Genomic DNA, 16,263 nt, shown 5'->3' with positions numbered 1-16,263 from the left:
GTGAGCCAGGCTGTGAATCGGACATTCAAAAGAGCGGTGATCCCCTTTAAAAATGTCCTCCGCAGGTGGAGAGGAAATGTCGAGTTTTAACATGAAATCTATTAGACCACAGCATAATAGCCTGGAACATTTTATTAACTGTGCCAGGAGGGTTAGCCATGAAGGGCAACAAAACAGAGTGTAGAATATGTTGATGTACTGCTTTGCTGTTAGTGTGCCACAGATGACGACCAAAGGGGTCCTGCTGTGAAAAGAATGGCACTCGAGACCATCACTTCTGGTTGTTGAGACTTATGGCAGGCAATAGTCAGGGTGTTATTCTACTACTGTTCGGGACGTCCTCCGGACACATCTTTGGCCTGGAATCTCATTGACTGGAGCAGAACTGTCTACAGTGTTGAGTCGAACTTTGAATTGAGCCCCGATGACAAGTGAAGACATGTCTGGAGATGCCCCAGACAACGATTGGATACCAAATTGAATGTTGTCCACCATACAGGTTGACAACCAGGAGTTAAGATCTGGGGTACCATTTCTTTTCATAGCAGCACCTCTATGGTTGCCATCTGTGGCACTCCTACAGCACAGTGGTATGTTGACGATATTCTGCCAGCTGTTTTGTTGCCCTTCATGGCAAGCCATCCTGGGCTTACATTTCAACAAGGTAATTCCCATCTGAACACGGCGAGAGTGCTTTCCAAACCCGAACTAGGTCAGCAAGGTTATTGGATCTCTGCCCAATTGAGAACGTTTGGAGCATTATGGATAGGTCCCTCCAAACAGCTTGGAATTTTGACAATCTAATATGCCAATTGGACAAAATTTGTCATGATATCCCTCAGGAGGGCATCCAACAACTGTATAAATCAATACCAAGCCATATAACTGCTTGTATAAAGGCCAGAGGTGGACCACTGTGTTACTGTCTTGTTCAATTTGTGAATATCTTTCTCTTGAACAGATCCTCCAATTTTTCTAAAATTGTAATCATTTATTTGTCTGCATATGTAATCACATCTAACATTTACATTCCATTCAGATAATTGCTTTGTGGTGTGTTGTGCTTTTTTTTCTGTGTTGTAAGAGTATATAACGATGCTGAACATGTAAGGAAACTGGGAAAGGCAAAATGGAAAGAAGAAGAAGAAGAAGAAGAAGAAGAAGACTGAAACTTCCTGGCAGATTGAAACTGTGTGCCGGACCGAGACTCAGACTTGGTACCTTTGCCTTTCGCAGGCAAGTGAGCTACCCAAGCATGACTCAGGACCCATCCTCACAGTTTTAATTCTGCCAGTATCCTGTCTCCTATCTTCCAAACTTCACAGAAGCTCTCCTGCAAACCTTGCAGAACTAGCACTCTAGGAAGAAAGGGTATTGTGGGGACACAGCCTGTTTCCAGAACGAAATTTTTACTCTGTAGCAGAGTGTGCACTGATATGAAACTTCCTGGCAGATTAAAACTTTGTGACAGACCAAGACTCGAACTCGGGAACTTTGCCTTTCGCGGCAAGTGCTCTACCATCCGAGATACCTAAGCCCGACTCGGGACCCATCCTCACAGCTTTAATTCCACCAGTCTTGTCTCCTACCTTCCAAACTTCACAGAAGCTCTCCTGTGAACATTGCAGAACTAGCACTTCACTCTGAAGAAGAAAACTCTTCCAGCGATTAGTCACCTATAATGTAATTAGTCGTGGATCTTGTGGCACATTTATGTGCAGTGTGTTACATTTATTTGCATTCAGGGTCAGCTACCATTTCCTTGCACCAGTTGTTGGTCCTCTACAGATCGTCTTGTGTTTCATTACAGTCTTTAGGTGTTGCAACCTTCCTATAGACAACAGTGTCATCCGCAAGCAAGCTCACAGAGTGTGTGAATGGTAGTAGCTCTATATCACTTCCTTGAGGTACTTACGAAATAAAATTTACATCTTTGGTTTTGCTCCATTAAGGCTGACTGTTGCATTCTACGTGCAAGGGAGCCTTGTATCCAGTCAGAAATCTGGTCCAATACTCGGCAAGTTTGTGATTTTGTTTGCCAGAACAATGGTGTGGACCTGTGTGAACTACATTTTGGATGGCAAGGGACTAGGCATCAGCCTGAATGCCTTTGTCTGTGGTGCTATTGATCTCGTGGACCAATGGACTGAGCTGAGTGTCGTAAGTTCTTGGTTTGCAGAATTCATGTTGATTGTTGTAAAGGGGATTATCATTCTCAAAAGATGTCTTAATGTGTGATCGCAAAGCATGTTCCATAATTCTACAACAGATTGACAACAGCAGTATAGGCCTATAATTATCCGAGTCTGCCAGATGATCCTTGTTGAAAACTGGAATAACTTGCGGCTTATCCAATCACTAAGTACACTTTGTTGCTCCTGTGTCTTACAAGTGTCTCATCCAGTTCAGTTGTGTTTCCACTGTAGAGCAATTTGTTTAATTTCTATTATACTATTGGCTATTTCAATATCTGCCGTTGGCATTCGTGCAGTGATGAAAAGGAGGAACCTTATTACGATCTTCCATGGTGAAAAGATTTTGGAGTAGTTCACTCTTCATTGTCATCTTCTGTTTCAGTGCCGGTATAGTCATTGAGTACTGAATAGTTGAGTCCAATCCTCATTTTGATTTTACTTAAGATAAAAATTTCTTAGGACTTTTTCAGATCATTTTGGCGTCGTGCAGCTTCTGTTCTGTTTGCCTGCGAGATTTTGACTTCACGCAAATCAGAGTTGTGGTGGATCCTTTCCATCTGTCATATCACTTGGTACATACTTGTCTAATGCATATTGTACAATGCTTTTGAGTTTTAACCATTTGTGCTCCACAACTTTGTCTTAAAAGCTGAATATTTGATGTTGACCACTTGATACTGTGCAGTTTGAAATCAGTCACTCTTATGAACAAATAATACTATCCATACCCAGAGTCACTGATACTACCACAGCCCCCTGATCACATTTCCTTCCTTGATGTTACCTGTTTCGAAAAGTTGTGTCTGGACTTACTAGGGCTCAAAGACATTGCCTTAAACATTGGTTCTTTAATTGTCTTCTCAAAATAAGTTTCAGACAAGACATTCAGAACAATCTTGCATGACTCCCTTTCTCTGGCATAAGTTGTTATACAGACTCACCCATTCTATAGCTGCCAAGTCTCCAACTGTTATGGTAGTATGATCAGTAAACTTAGTGGTGATATTTTTGAAATGTCTCTAAAGTCCTCTCCTCCTACAGCTTCTGATGTAGGCGGCCTTTTAAAGCACCCAGTTACCACGTTTCATCTACCTTTGATGTATATCTTTACCTATACTTTTCACATTTGGCATCTGTAGTAATTTAACAAGGTGCTATGGAGTTTGAAATCAGTCCTTGATGTTTTGAGGGTTCAGGGTGGCAGATAGCTCCACCCCTGTGCAATGAATGCAATCTGATACACACTAAATGCCACTAGGTCACCTTTCACATTAACCACAAATAGTTTTTAGGAATCAAATGACAGCACCAGCTGCACTTCTATTTTTGCTTACCACAACTGCTTTCAGCCACCAACACTCTTCTCCAGTGGTTACATGTCTTATCATGGAAGTACACAAACTGAATGATGTGCAGAGTTCTGTCTGCAAAAGTCTTGTATTAAGCATGTATTTTGTTCACCAAACAACAGTGTGGAACTGTATTTGAATGCCTTCTGGAAGAGTTTGTCTATGTACTTTGATGACAATAGACATGCAACTGCTCCCAATAAGTGTTTACGTTTACAGCCATCCACCCCTTAGGTATACAGCACATCTTTAGGTTCAGGTTTACTTTCTAATAGTGTGTCCCTTCCTCTGGACATGTCTAGTTTAACAAAGATCCTTATTCACAGTGTTGTTGTTGCTGTTGTTCACAGCACTCGTTGAATATCTCTGATTTTGTGATATTACAGGACTAGTGACATTAACAATCTTCCAGCTTGAGAACTTGGCTGCCCCAAACCCTTAATTAAACACTTTGGCAGTGTGTAGGGGACTTGAAGGGAAGGGGCTGGCATGTATACCACAGATGTCGGAAGTGTTATGTTTCTATGAACAGTCAGTCAGTAGCCACTTCACCTAAACTGTTTGGTTGCAATCATAGATAATTTTATAATATTAAAATATCACAGGTGATGATGTTACTATCCCAAGAAGTGGGCTAAATTGGAGGGAGGTTGTAACGTCTTCGTAAATATGATTGTTGTTGTTGTGGTCTTCAGTCCTGAGACTGGTTTGATGCAGCTCTCCATGCTACTCTATCCTGTGCAAGCTTTTTCATCTCCCAGTACCTACTGCAACCTACATCCTTCTGAATCTGCTTAGTGTATTCATCTCTTGGTCTCCCTCTACGATTTTTACCCTCCACGCTGCCCTCCAATACTAAATTGGTGATCCCTCGATGCCTCAGAACATGTCCTACCAACCGATCCCTTCTTCTGCTCAAGTTGTGCCACACACTTCTCTTCTCCCCGATCCTATTCAATACATCCTCATTAGTTATGTGATCTACCCATCTAATCTTCAGCATTCTTCTGTAGCACCACATTTCGAAAGCTTCTATTCTCTTCTTGTCCAAACTATTTATCGTCCATGTTTCACTTCCATACATGGCTACACTCCATACAAGTACTTTCAGAAATGACTTCCTGACACTTAAATCTATACTCGATGTTAACAAATTTCTCTTCTTCAGAAACGATTTCCTTGCCATTGCCAGTCTACATTTTATATCCTCTCTACTTCGACCATCATCAGTTATTTTGCTCCCCAAATAGCAAAACTCCTTTACTACTTTAAGTGTCTCATTTCCTAATCTAATTCCCTCAGCATCACCCGACTTAATTAGACTACATTCCATTATCCTTGTTTTGCTTTTGTTGGTGTTCATCTTATATCCTCCTTTCAAGACACTGTCCATTCCATTCAACTGCTCTTCCAAGTCCTTTGCTGTCTCTGATAGAATTACAATGTCATCGGCGAACCTCAAAGTTTTTATTTCTTCTCTATGAATTTTAACACCTACTCCGAATTTTTCTTTTGTTTCCTTTACTGCTTGCTCAATATACAGATTGAACAACATCGGGGAGAGGCTACAACCCTGTCTTACTCCCTTCCCAACCACTGCTTCCCTTTCATGTCCCTCGACTCTTATAACTGCCATCTGGTTTCTGTACAAATTGTAAATAGCCTTTCGCTCCCTGTATTTTACCCCTGCCACCTTTAGAATTTGAAAGAGAGTATTCCAGTCAACATTGTCAAAAGCTTTCTCTAAGTCTATAAATGCTAGAAATGTAGGTTTGCCTTTCCTTAATCTCTCTTCTAAGATAAGTCGTAAGGTCAGTATTGCCTCACGTGTTCCAGTGTTTCTACGGAATCCAAACTGATCTTCCCCGAGGTTGGCTTCTACCAGTTTTTCCATTCGTCTGTAAAGAATTCGTGTTAGTATTTTGCAGCTGTGACTTATTAAACTGATAGTTCGGTAATTTTCACATCTGTCAACACCTGCTTTCTTTGGGATTGGAATTATTATATTCTTCTTGAAGTCTGAGGGTATTTCGCCTGTTTCATACATCTTGCTTACCAGATGGTAGAGTTTCGTCAGGACTGGCTCTCCCAAGGCCGTCAGTAGTTCCAATGGAATGTTGTCTACTCCGGGGGCCTTGTTTCGACTCAGGTCTTTCAGTGCTCTATCAAACTCTTCACGCAGTATCATATCTCCAATTTCATCTTCATCTACATCCTCTTCCATTTCCATAAAATTGTCCTCAAGTACATCGCCCTTGTATAGACCCTCTATATACTCCTTCCACCTTTCTGCTTTCCCTTCTTTGCTTAGAACTGGGTTTCCATCTGAGCTCTTGATATTCATACAAGTCGTTCTCTTATCTCCAAAGGTCTCTTTAAATTTCCTGTAGGCAGTATCTATCTTACCCCTAGTGAGACAAGCCTCTACATCCTTACATTTGTCCTCTAGCCATCCCTGCTTAGCCATTTTGCACTTCCTGTCGATCTCATTTTTGAGACGTTTGTATTCCTTTTTGCCTGTTTCATTTACTGCATTTTTATATTTTCTCCTTTCATCAATTAAATTCAATATTTCTTCTGTTACCCAAGGATTTCTACTAGCCCTAGTCTTTTTACCTACTTGATCCTCTGCTGCCTTCGCTACTTCATCCCTCAAAGCTACCCATTCTTCTTCTACTGTAGTTCTTTCCCCCATTCCTGTCAATTGTTCCCTTATGCTCTCCCTGAAACTCTGTACAACCTCTGGTTCTTTCAGTTTATCCAGGTCCCATCTCCTTAAATTCCCACCTTTTTGCAGTTTCTTCAGTTTTAATCTACAGGTCATAACCAATAGATTGTGGTCAGAGTCCACATCTGCCCCTGGAAATGTCTTACAATTTAAAACCTGGTTCCTAAATCTCTGTTTTACCATTATATAATCTATCTGGTACCTTTTAGTATCTCCAGGGTTCTTCCATGTATACAACCTTCTTTCATGATTCTTAAACCAAGTGTTAGCTATGATTATGTTGTGCTCTGTGCAAAATTCTACCAGGCGGCTTCCTCTTTCATTTCTTAGCCCCAATCCATATTCACCTACTATGTTTCCTTCTCTCCCTTTTCCTACACTCGAATTCCAGTCACCCATGACTATTAAATTTTCGTCTCCCTTCACAATCTGAATAATTTCTTTTATTTCATCATACATTTCTTCAATTTCTTCGTCATCTGCAGAGCTAGGTGGCATATAAATTTGTAATACTGTAGTATGTGTGGGCTTCGTATCTATCTTGGCCACAATAATGCGTTCACTATGCTGTTTGTAGTAGCTTACCCGCATTCCTATTTTCCTATTCATTATTAAACCTACTCCTGCATTACCCCTATTTGATTTTGTATTTATAACCCTGTAGTCACCTGACCAGATGTCTTGTTCCTCCTGCCACCAAACTTCACTAATTCCCACTATATGTAACTTCAACCTATCCATTTCCCTTTTTAAATTTTCTAACCTACCTGCCCGATTAAGGGATCTGACATTCCACGCTCCGATCCGTAGAACGCCAGTTTTCTTTCTCCTGATAACGACATCCTCTTGAGTAGTCCCCGCCCGGAGATCCGAATGGGGGACTATTTTAGCTCCGGAATATTTTACCCAAGAGGACGCCATCATCATTTAATCATACAGTAAAGCTGCATGCCCTCGGGAAAAATTACGACTGTAGTTTCCTCTTGCTTTCAGCCGTTCGCAGTACCAGCACAGCAAGGCCGTTTTGGTTATTGTTACAAGGCCACATCAGTCAGTCATCCAGACTGTTGCCCTTGCAACTACTGAAAAGGCTGCTGCCCCTATTCAGGAACCACACGTTTGTCTGGCCTCTCAACAGATACCCCTCCGTTGTGGTTGCACCTACGGTACGGCTATCTGTATCGCTGAGGTACGCAAGCCTCTCCACCAACGGCAAGGTCCATGAATGGGGGGGGGGGGGAATATGATTATCAGTTTCAAATAAGAAAATGATTGTTCTGAAGGCAGCATTACCATTATTGTTATTGATATTCTTGAGATGACTGGAAACTGAGACCAGAGGAAATTGAGGTCTGGGCAGTTGTTGGAACAACAGGTATGTTGGAGGGAGAGTTCCCACCTGTGCAATTCAGAAAATCTGTTTTTAATGGAGCAGGACCCAGAGAGCATGGATTGTCAAATGACTGAATTGTATTGAGTAATGTGCTCCACAACACATTGGTCAGTTTGCCCCCTTAGTTGCAGTTTGGTAGCGACCATTCATCTAGATGATTTTTTTAGGGTTATATGTTTGGAGAAAACTCGGTTGTTTTTACATGGTAGATGGCATTGCAACTTTCACAGGTTCCCAGCCTCTTATGGGACAAGAAAAATAAATGGCAGAGCTGGAATAGTATGGTGGATGGATGTACAGTACTGGTGCTGCACTTGGATCTTTGAAAGGCATAAGACATATCGCAGGAGGAGTTGCTAGCAGAAAGGATGTTAATACAGATGCAGATATACTTTAGTTTAGTTTGGCAGTGGAGTCCCACTTTGGGAGGTGTGGGGGTGTAGTAGGGAGGATTTTCATCATTTCATAGTACAAGGTGATGTAAACCATGACAGAGAATGGATGTGGGCTGACATTAGACACTGACACTATACCTCTTAAACCACATTCCTCCCCTATTCCATTTTCTTCCTTCTTACTGCCATTTCCATTTCTCGAACCTAGCCAAGATTGCTATTTGTCCAGGTAATGCCGCAGTAGTGAGAGACTTTTGCCACGTGTGTGAGAGCTGTGTCTGAATTTGTTAGCTCTGAAGAAGGGCTTTGGCCAAAAGCTTGGAAGTTCATCATCTTTTAAGTACTTCTGTTTGAGTAGTGATCTGCCCTCATATATATTTCCATCTTGAGTTTCTTGTCAGTTTATCAGTTTTTATTTCATTATTGTAGTGTTTTATGTGATATACACTAATGGTAATTTTCATGTGATACACACTAATGGTAATTAATTTTTAAAATATTACTGCTTTAGAACTGTTGTTAATTTTGCTCTATTTGCTTTTTCAGAACATTCAATCCACCAACTGGCAGACTATGAGGTTCAAGCCACCACCACCAAATTCCTCTATTGGTTGGCGAGTTGAATTTAGACCCTGTGAAGCTCAAATCACAGATTTCGAAAATGCTGCTATTGTTTGTTTTGTTGTTCTGCTCACAAGGGTAATCCTGTCATTCCGACTGAACCTCATGATTCCTATTAGTAAGGTAGGTATTAGCTTTCCACTGCTGCTCTAACATCCTGTACTTTTGCGATACTTTGTATCTAATATGCTTAATGTATATTCAGTCTGTAAAAGCATCACACATTGCTATTAAAAAGGGCACGCTCACACACACACACACACACACACACACACACACACACACACACACACACACACACACACACATTCACATTGCATTTTTTTAAAAACTTTAGAACAGCATGTGTTCTTTTATTTTGATAATATTTTCACTGCACAACAGAGTATAATTTTTTTAAAAAAACTGCCATGCATTAAGCGATGACAATATATTATTTGTTTGAATAACACATATGGTCTGCCTTCTGTTGACAGTTAGACTTATTTGTTCAAAGTGACTTTCGAAATCAATAAACGAACATGATGGTCCTTTGAAAGGGCACAGCTGAATTCCTTTTCTATCTTTAACCATTCCAAGTGTGTGCTCAGTCTCTAATGTCCTTGTTGTCGATAGGACTTCCTCCCCCCACCCCTCCCTCTTCCTTCTCCACCCAAACCCCCAACTCGACCATCTGTAGGTCAAGACACCCTCATTTTGTCACAGTGACAGTGACCTACAAATGGAAACTCACTGAGTTTCAATAATGCTGACACGCAGATCCATAGAAATGCTACGCAGTGTGAATAGGGACCTGAGAATGTAGCATTTGCTTTTTCCAAAATTAGCTTCTGTTATTGGCAAAATTAGCATTTTTTAATGATATACATGTACAAGCTTATAAGGTTGCCTTGCCACATTCGTGAAGGAGAAACCTCAGTGCTTTGAAGTAGAGTGTTAAAAAAAGCAGATATTGAGAATTAGGGAGAATGGGTCCTCATCCTAGGTCATATTCATCAGTTAGTGCCATCCAGGGTAGTGCAGAAATGCGATTAATTGCTGAACACAATACACCACAATTCATCAATGGTTTGTGCTTTTTAGTCATACAGAATGTTGCTGGGAGTCTGTTACTTTTTTTTTTTGGACAGTAGATGCAGATCTTAAGGTGTTACGATGCACTTGGAAGTGATCTTCCCTTGTGGTGTCAGATGTGATTGGGTGGAACTTTAACAGTGACTACGCCTGCCCTCTCTTTCCTGTGTAGTACAACGTTGGGTCACTGTCACATCTGAATGCCACACAGATCTAGATATTTATGCTTCAACCAACTAGCCAAATGGAGACCCACAGAGAAATCCCTTTCAATTTCTCAGATGCTGATAAACTGTCTCACTTGAGTATGCAGCATTTCTGTGTCCTCCACAGCGATCACTCAACATCTGATGCTGTTCATGCCCCTTATATTCCCTGCCAGGCCTGTTAACTACACTAAACATGAACAACATTAATGCACTTTGCCACATGGAACTCAGGCTCTTTAATTATTTACATACCTGCTGATTGTGTGTACCATGAAGTTACACTGACATCCGATCATATCTTCTGGGTGCTTCGCTTTTTTTATCAGATACCGAGCAGTTTTTTTGAGAGGTTGGCAAGCATTGTAAATGATGTAGTTCAGGCCCAACCTCCACTAGTGTTTTACATAAGCATAGTTCAAAACACCCCAAACCTAAAACTGTGATGTTAAAGTGTCCACAGTTTCACATAACACGAACTCGAGTTAGCAGACAAATGTAAGTGTTTCTTTGTTGTAAGATGTTAGATCCCATGGATGCTCCATAACTTTCCATACATGGCATGTACCTTACAGAGACCATTCAATCACCCATTGTTTGATGTGTGTAACTTATGAGAGCACTGATACGTCATTGCGTTCATGCATAGGTGGTTCTTTATTCTGAAAACGTATTCTTATGCACATTCTCTTTCCAAATTGAGCTTTCCCAGATGTTGTGCAGTACCAGCGACTGGAATATTTGTTACTTTTTTAATATTTGTATCCAGGAAATACTAACTCTGATAAAATATTTGACCATGATACAGTTGGCTATGAAATAGCACTTACTACATCAATCTGTACTCTTCATTGTCAATGTTTTGATGGCTTTTGGAACAGTGTCTATACCAATAGCACAACATTGCTTTGCTTACTCATTATTCTGGCATATATACTGGGCGTAACTGATGACGAATCACTGGAGGCACTCTGTTCTGTTCATTCAAAAATTTATCACATTCCTAATCATGCAGTTGTCAAAAGAAGTGACCAGGTTCCTGCAAGTACTATGGCAGTTGTGTTGGTAAGTGATTAAGTGCCAGACTAAAAGTCCTAAGGCCAGGGGTTGAATTCCCAGGTGTTCTTAGTATTTCATCTGTCACTTACTGCTTATTTCACACCTGGCAATGATTCTAAATGTGAAAAATGCATTGTGACATAAATTTCTCTTTCCGTTGCCTCGCAGGATTCATTGGTGCACTGTAAGAGTAATTGTTACATGTTATGTGCATGTTGCCTTCCAGTAATAGCACTATTTATGCATTTGCTTGGTTTGGCCTTTCTCTCCGTGACCTCTCGCTGGCCCTGTTAAGATAAGGGTGACTTACATTTGAAAGGTGCTTTTTCCCACGTACACAATTGGACATTCTGTCTGATCAGCCATGTGCTGCAGATGTGTTGCTTTGGAAGCTGACTTGGACATGGGCACAGCATCCTGCTATTTGTAGATGTACCTGAAGATGGGACTGAGTTTGTGAAACTTGGTAGTGTAGATTTCTATCAATAAATAACTGTGCAACTGTTGTGGAACAAATGCACTTTGGTTTGGAGTCTCATGTTAAACTGTACATCCACTCGTAACTGATTGGGTAAGTCACTTCAAAATTTGGAGGAACTGTAGGGCATAGGGCCATGCCCATTAAAGCACTGCAGTGTTCAACTCAACCTTTGGATTGAGTACAGCTTTACTTAAGAGTCATTCCATTCCAAGTGATCCAGGAAAAAAATAACTGGTTGCTCGACCGTTGCGAATTGAGACCAAAATGGTGTATTGTTGCAGGGGCATCTGGCACCCATAATGTTTCGTTTGTTTGTATCACCAGAATGTAAAGTCGATGATAGATGGGGCCAATCTTATAAAGTTGACTCCAAAGAACTTTTGAAAGTTCTGGTTTGCAATATTGACAGTTACAGTTGTATGATCACGGGAAAATGTCAAGACTGTCCAGGCAAACATGCACTATGTTTGAAGAATTTTAGAACAGAAAAAACAGTCAAGATAGGTTTATTTAATCTTTCACCTGTTCTAGGTCTTGTCAGACAGTCTGGGGAAATTACAAACTAGTGTAAATGTATGTTGCTATTAGAGGCAATGATAAATGAATAAATTAAAAATAACAAGAGGAAGACATACGCCAACTGGACTGTAGAGCACAGGTCCACATTAGTGCTCCAGGGGTTGGTGAGGGGTATAAATTACAACTCATAAAATATTGCACTATAACTGAGCTTACTGATAAAAATTCTTGCTAATCGCAACCAAGTTGTCGAATGTAATTAAGAGTCCCATAAATCTGGGAGGTAAGAGCCAGATAGCCACTGTCAGTGCATCATTAAATCACTGATAAAATTCTTCGTACTCGTAACTGAGGTGTTAAATGTGATTAAGGGTCCCAAAGAACAGGGAGGAATCAGCCAGACAGCTACTGTCAGTGCTCCATTACATCACCTCAAAGCAATATGAAAAAAGTTAGTGACTTGTAGGAAAAAGAGAGCTACTAAGGCAGGCAAGGGTATCTAACTTGGGCAAATAGGCATATTCAGTGAGCAGAAAAAACTCAAGACTGCTAAATACACCCATATAATGGCTAGGTCAATAAACTTTTGACAAATGAATGGGGACTAATAAGAATGAAAAAAAACAGCTAAAATTGTTGTAAAATATGAAGCAACAAAGCCAGAAGCAGCCTTAAACCGGAAAATTAACTGTAACGATGCTAACTTACCCATGAAGAAACTGCCCCATGAATACAAATATGGTCTGTTTACTGTGGACCCCCCCCCCTCCCCCCTCCACCCCCATGAACCATAGACCTTGCCGTTGGTGGGTAGGCTTGCATGCCTCAGCGATACAGATAGCCGTACTGTAGGAGCAACCACAACGGAGGGGTATCTGTTGAGAGGCCAGACAAACGTGTGGTTCCTGAAGAGGGGCAGCAGCCTTTTCAGTAGTTGCAGGGGCAACAGTCTGGATGATTGACTGATCTGGCCTTGTAACACTAACCAGGCCTTGTAACACTAACCAAACCGGCCTTGCTGTCTTGGTACTGCGAACGGCTGAAAGCAAGGGGAAACTACGGCTGTAATTTTTCCCGAGGGCATGCAGCTTTACTGTATGGATAAATGATGATGGCGACCTCTTGGGTAAAATATTCCGGAGGTAAAATAGTCCCCCATTCGGATCTCCGGGCGGGGACTACTCAGGAGGACGTCGTTATCAGGAGAAAGAAAACTGCTATGGATCGGAGCGTGGAATGTCAGATCCCTTAATCGGGCAGGTAGGTTAGAAAATTTAAAAAGGGAAATGGATAGGTTAAAGTTGGATATAGTGGGAATTAGTGAAGTTCAGTGGCCGGAGGAACAAGACTTTTGGTCAGGTGAATACAGGGTTATAAATACAAAATCAAATATGGGTAATGCAGGAGTAGGTTTAATAATGAATAGGAAAAGAGGAGTGCGGGTAAGCTGCTACAAACAGCACAGTGAACGCATTGTTGTGGCCAAAATAGACATGAAGCCAATGCCTACGGCAGTAGTACGAGTCTATATGCCAACTAGCTCTGCAGATGACGAAGAAATTGAGGAAATGTATGATGAAATAAAAGAAATTATTCAGATAGTGAAGGGAGACGGAAATTTAATAGTCATGGGTGACTGGAATTCGATAGTAGGAAAAGGAAGAGAAGGAAAAGTAGTAGGTGAATATGAAGTAGGGTAAGAAATGAAAGAGGAAGCCGTCTGGTGGAATTTTGCACAGAACACAACGTAATCGTAGCTAACACTTGGTTCAAGAATCATAAAAGAAGGTTGTATACATGGAAGAAGCCTTGAGATACTGACAGGTTTCAGATAGATTATATAATGGTAAGACACAGATTTAGGAACCAGGTTTTAAATTGTAACACATTTTCAGGGGCAGATGTGGACTCTGACCACAATCTATTGGTTATGAACTGTATATTAAAACTGAAGAAACTGCAAAAAGGTGGGAATTTAAGGAGATGGGACCTGGATAAACTGAAAGAACCAGAGGTTGTAGAGAGTTTCAGGGAGTGCATAAGGGAACAATTGACAAGAATGGGGAAAAGAAATACAGTAGAAGAAGAATGGGTAGCTTTGAGGGGTGAAGTAGTGAAGGCAGCAGAGTATAAAGTAGGTAAAAAGACTAGGGCTAGTAGAAAGCCTTGGGTAACAGAAGAAATATTGAATTTAATTGATGAAAGGAGAAAATATAAAAATGCAGTAAATGAAGCAGGCAAAAAGGAATACAAATGTCTCAAAAATGAGATCGACAGGAAGTGCAAAATGACTAAGCAGGCATGCTAGAGGACAAATATAAGGATGTAGAGGCTTATCCCACTAGGGGTAAGATAGATACTGCCTACAGGAGAATTAAAGAGACCTTTGGAGAAAATAGAACCACTTGTATGAATATCAAGAACTCAGATGGAAACCCAGTTCTAAGCAAAGAAGGGAAAGCAGAAAGGTGGAAGGAGTATATAGAGGGTCTATACAAGGGCGATGTACTTGAGGGCAATGTTATAGTAATGGAAGAGGATGTAGATGAAGATGAAATTGGAGATATTATACTGCGTGAAGAGTTTGATAGAGCACTGAAAGACCTAAGTCGAAACACGGCCCCGGGAGTAGACAACATTCCATTAGAACTACTGACAGCCTTGGGAGAGCCAGTCCTGACAAAACTCTAGAATCTGGTGAGCAAAATGTATAAGACAGGCGAAATAACCCTCATACTTCAAGAAGAATATAATAATTCCAATCCCAAAGAAAGCAGGTGTTGACAGATGTGAAAATTACCGAACTATCAGATTAATAAGTCATGGCTGCAAAATACTAACGCAAATTCTTTACAGACGAATGGAAAAACTGGGAGAAGCTGACCTCGGGGAAGATCAGTTTGGATTCCAGAGAAATATGGGAAAATGTGAGGCAATACTGACTCAATGACTTATTTTAGAAGCTAGATTAAGAAAAGGCAAACCTACGTTTCTAGCATTTGTAGACATAGAGAAAGCTTTTGACAATGTTGACTGGAATACTCTCTTTGAAATTCTGAAGGTGGCAGGGATAAAATACAGAGAGCGAAAGGCTATTTACAATTTGTACAGGAGCCAGATGGCAGTTATAAGGGTCGAGGGACATGAAAGGGAAGCAGTGATTGGGAAGGGAGTGAGACAGGGTTGTAGTCTCTCCCCGATGTTGTTCAGTCTGTATATTGAGCAAGCAGTAAAGGAAGCATAAGAAACATTCGGAGTAGGTATTAAAATCCATGGAGAAGAAATAAAAACTTTAAGGTTCGCCGATGACATTGTAATTCGGTCAGAGACAGCAAAGGACTTGGAAGAGCATTTGAACGGAATGGATAGTGTCTTGAAGGGAGGATATAAGATGTACATCAACAAAAGCAAAACGAGGATAATGGAATATAGTCGAATTAAATCAAGTGATGCTGAGGGAATTAGATTAGGAAATGAGACACTTAAAGTAGTAAAGGAGTTTTGCTATTTGGGGAGCAAAATAACTGATGATGGTCAAAGTAGAGAGGATATAAAATGTAGACTGGCAATGGCAAGGAAATCGTTTCTGAAGAAGAGAAATTTGTTAACATCGAGTATAGATTTAAATGTCGGGAAGTCGTTTCTGAAAGTATTTGTATGGAATGTGGCCATATATGGAAGTGAAACAGGGACGATAAATAGTTTGGACAAGAAGAGAATAGAAGCTTTCGAAACGTGGTGCTAGAGAAGAATGCTGAAGATTAGATGGGTAGATCACATAACTAATAAAGAGGTACTGAATAGGATTGGGGAGAAGAGGAGTTTGTGGCCCAACTTGACTAGAAGAAGGGATCGGTTGGTAGGACATGTTCTGAGGCATCAAGAGATCACCAATTTAGTATTGGAGGGCAGGGTGGAGGGTAAAAATCGCAGAGGGAGACCAAGAGATGAATACACCAAGCAGATTCAGAAGGATGTAGGTTGCAGTACGTACTGGGACATGAAATAACTTGCACAGGATAGAGTAGAATGGAGAGCTGCATCAAACCAGTCTCAGGACTGAAGACCACAACAACAACAACAACTGTGGACATGCGCTGTCATACTGGCAAGTAGGCTGCCAAGCAAGTGTCAAGGCCCCACGTTCTCTGATAGTGCTGCAAGCCAATAAAAAAACAAAAAAATTATTAACATCTCCTTTCACAAAGAAGACCATGGAGCTGATGCAGAATGGCATTTTGTT

General features: G+C 40.8%; 1 protein-coding gene across 1 annotated transcript in view; it reads left to right on the top strand.

Annotated features, from left to right (window-relative positions):
* Positions 1-16,263, top strand: part of LOC126237140 (glutamate--cysteine ligase catalytic subunit) — a 127,972-nt gene that overhangs the window by 76,552 nt on the left and 35,157 nt on the right. The window contains exon 8 of the mRNA XM_049946969.1: positions 8,607-8,804. Within this exon, the coding sequence (XP_049802926.1) occupies positions 8,607-8,804 (198 nt within the window). The remainder of the gene's footprint in view (positions 1-8,606; positions 8,805-16,263) is intronic.

Source organism: Schistocerca nitens, chromosome 2 (assembly GCF_023898315.1).
Source record: "Schistocerca nitens isolate TAMUIC-IGC-003100 chromosome 2, iqSchNite1.1, whole genome shotgun sequence".
Lineage (NCBI taxonomy): Eukaryota > Metazoa > Arthropoda > Insecta > Orthoptera > Acrididae > Schistocerca > Schistocerca nitens.
This window is presented reverse-complemented; position numbering and strand designations above follow the sequence as displayed.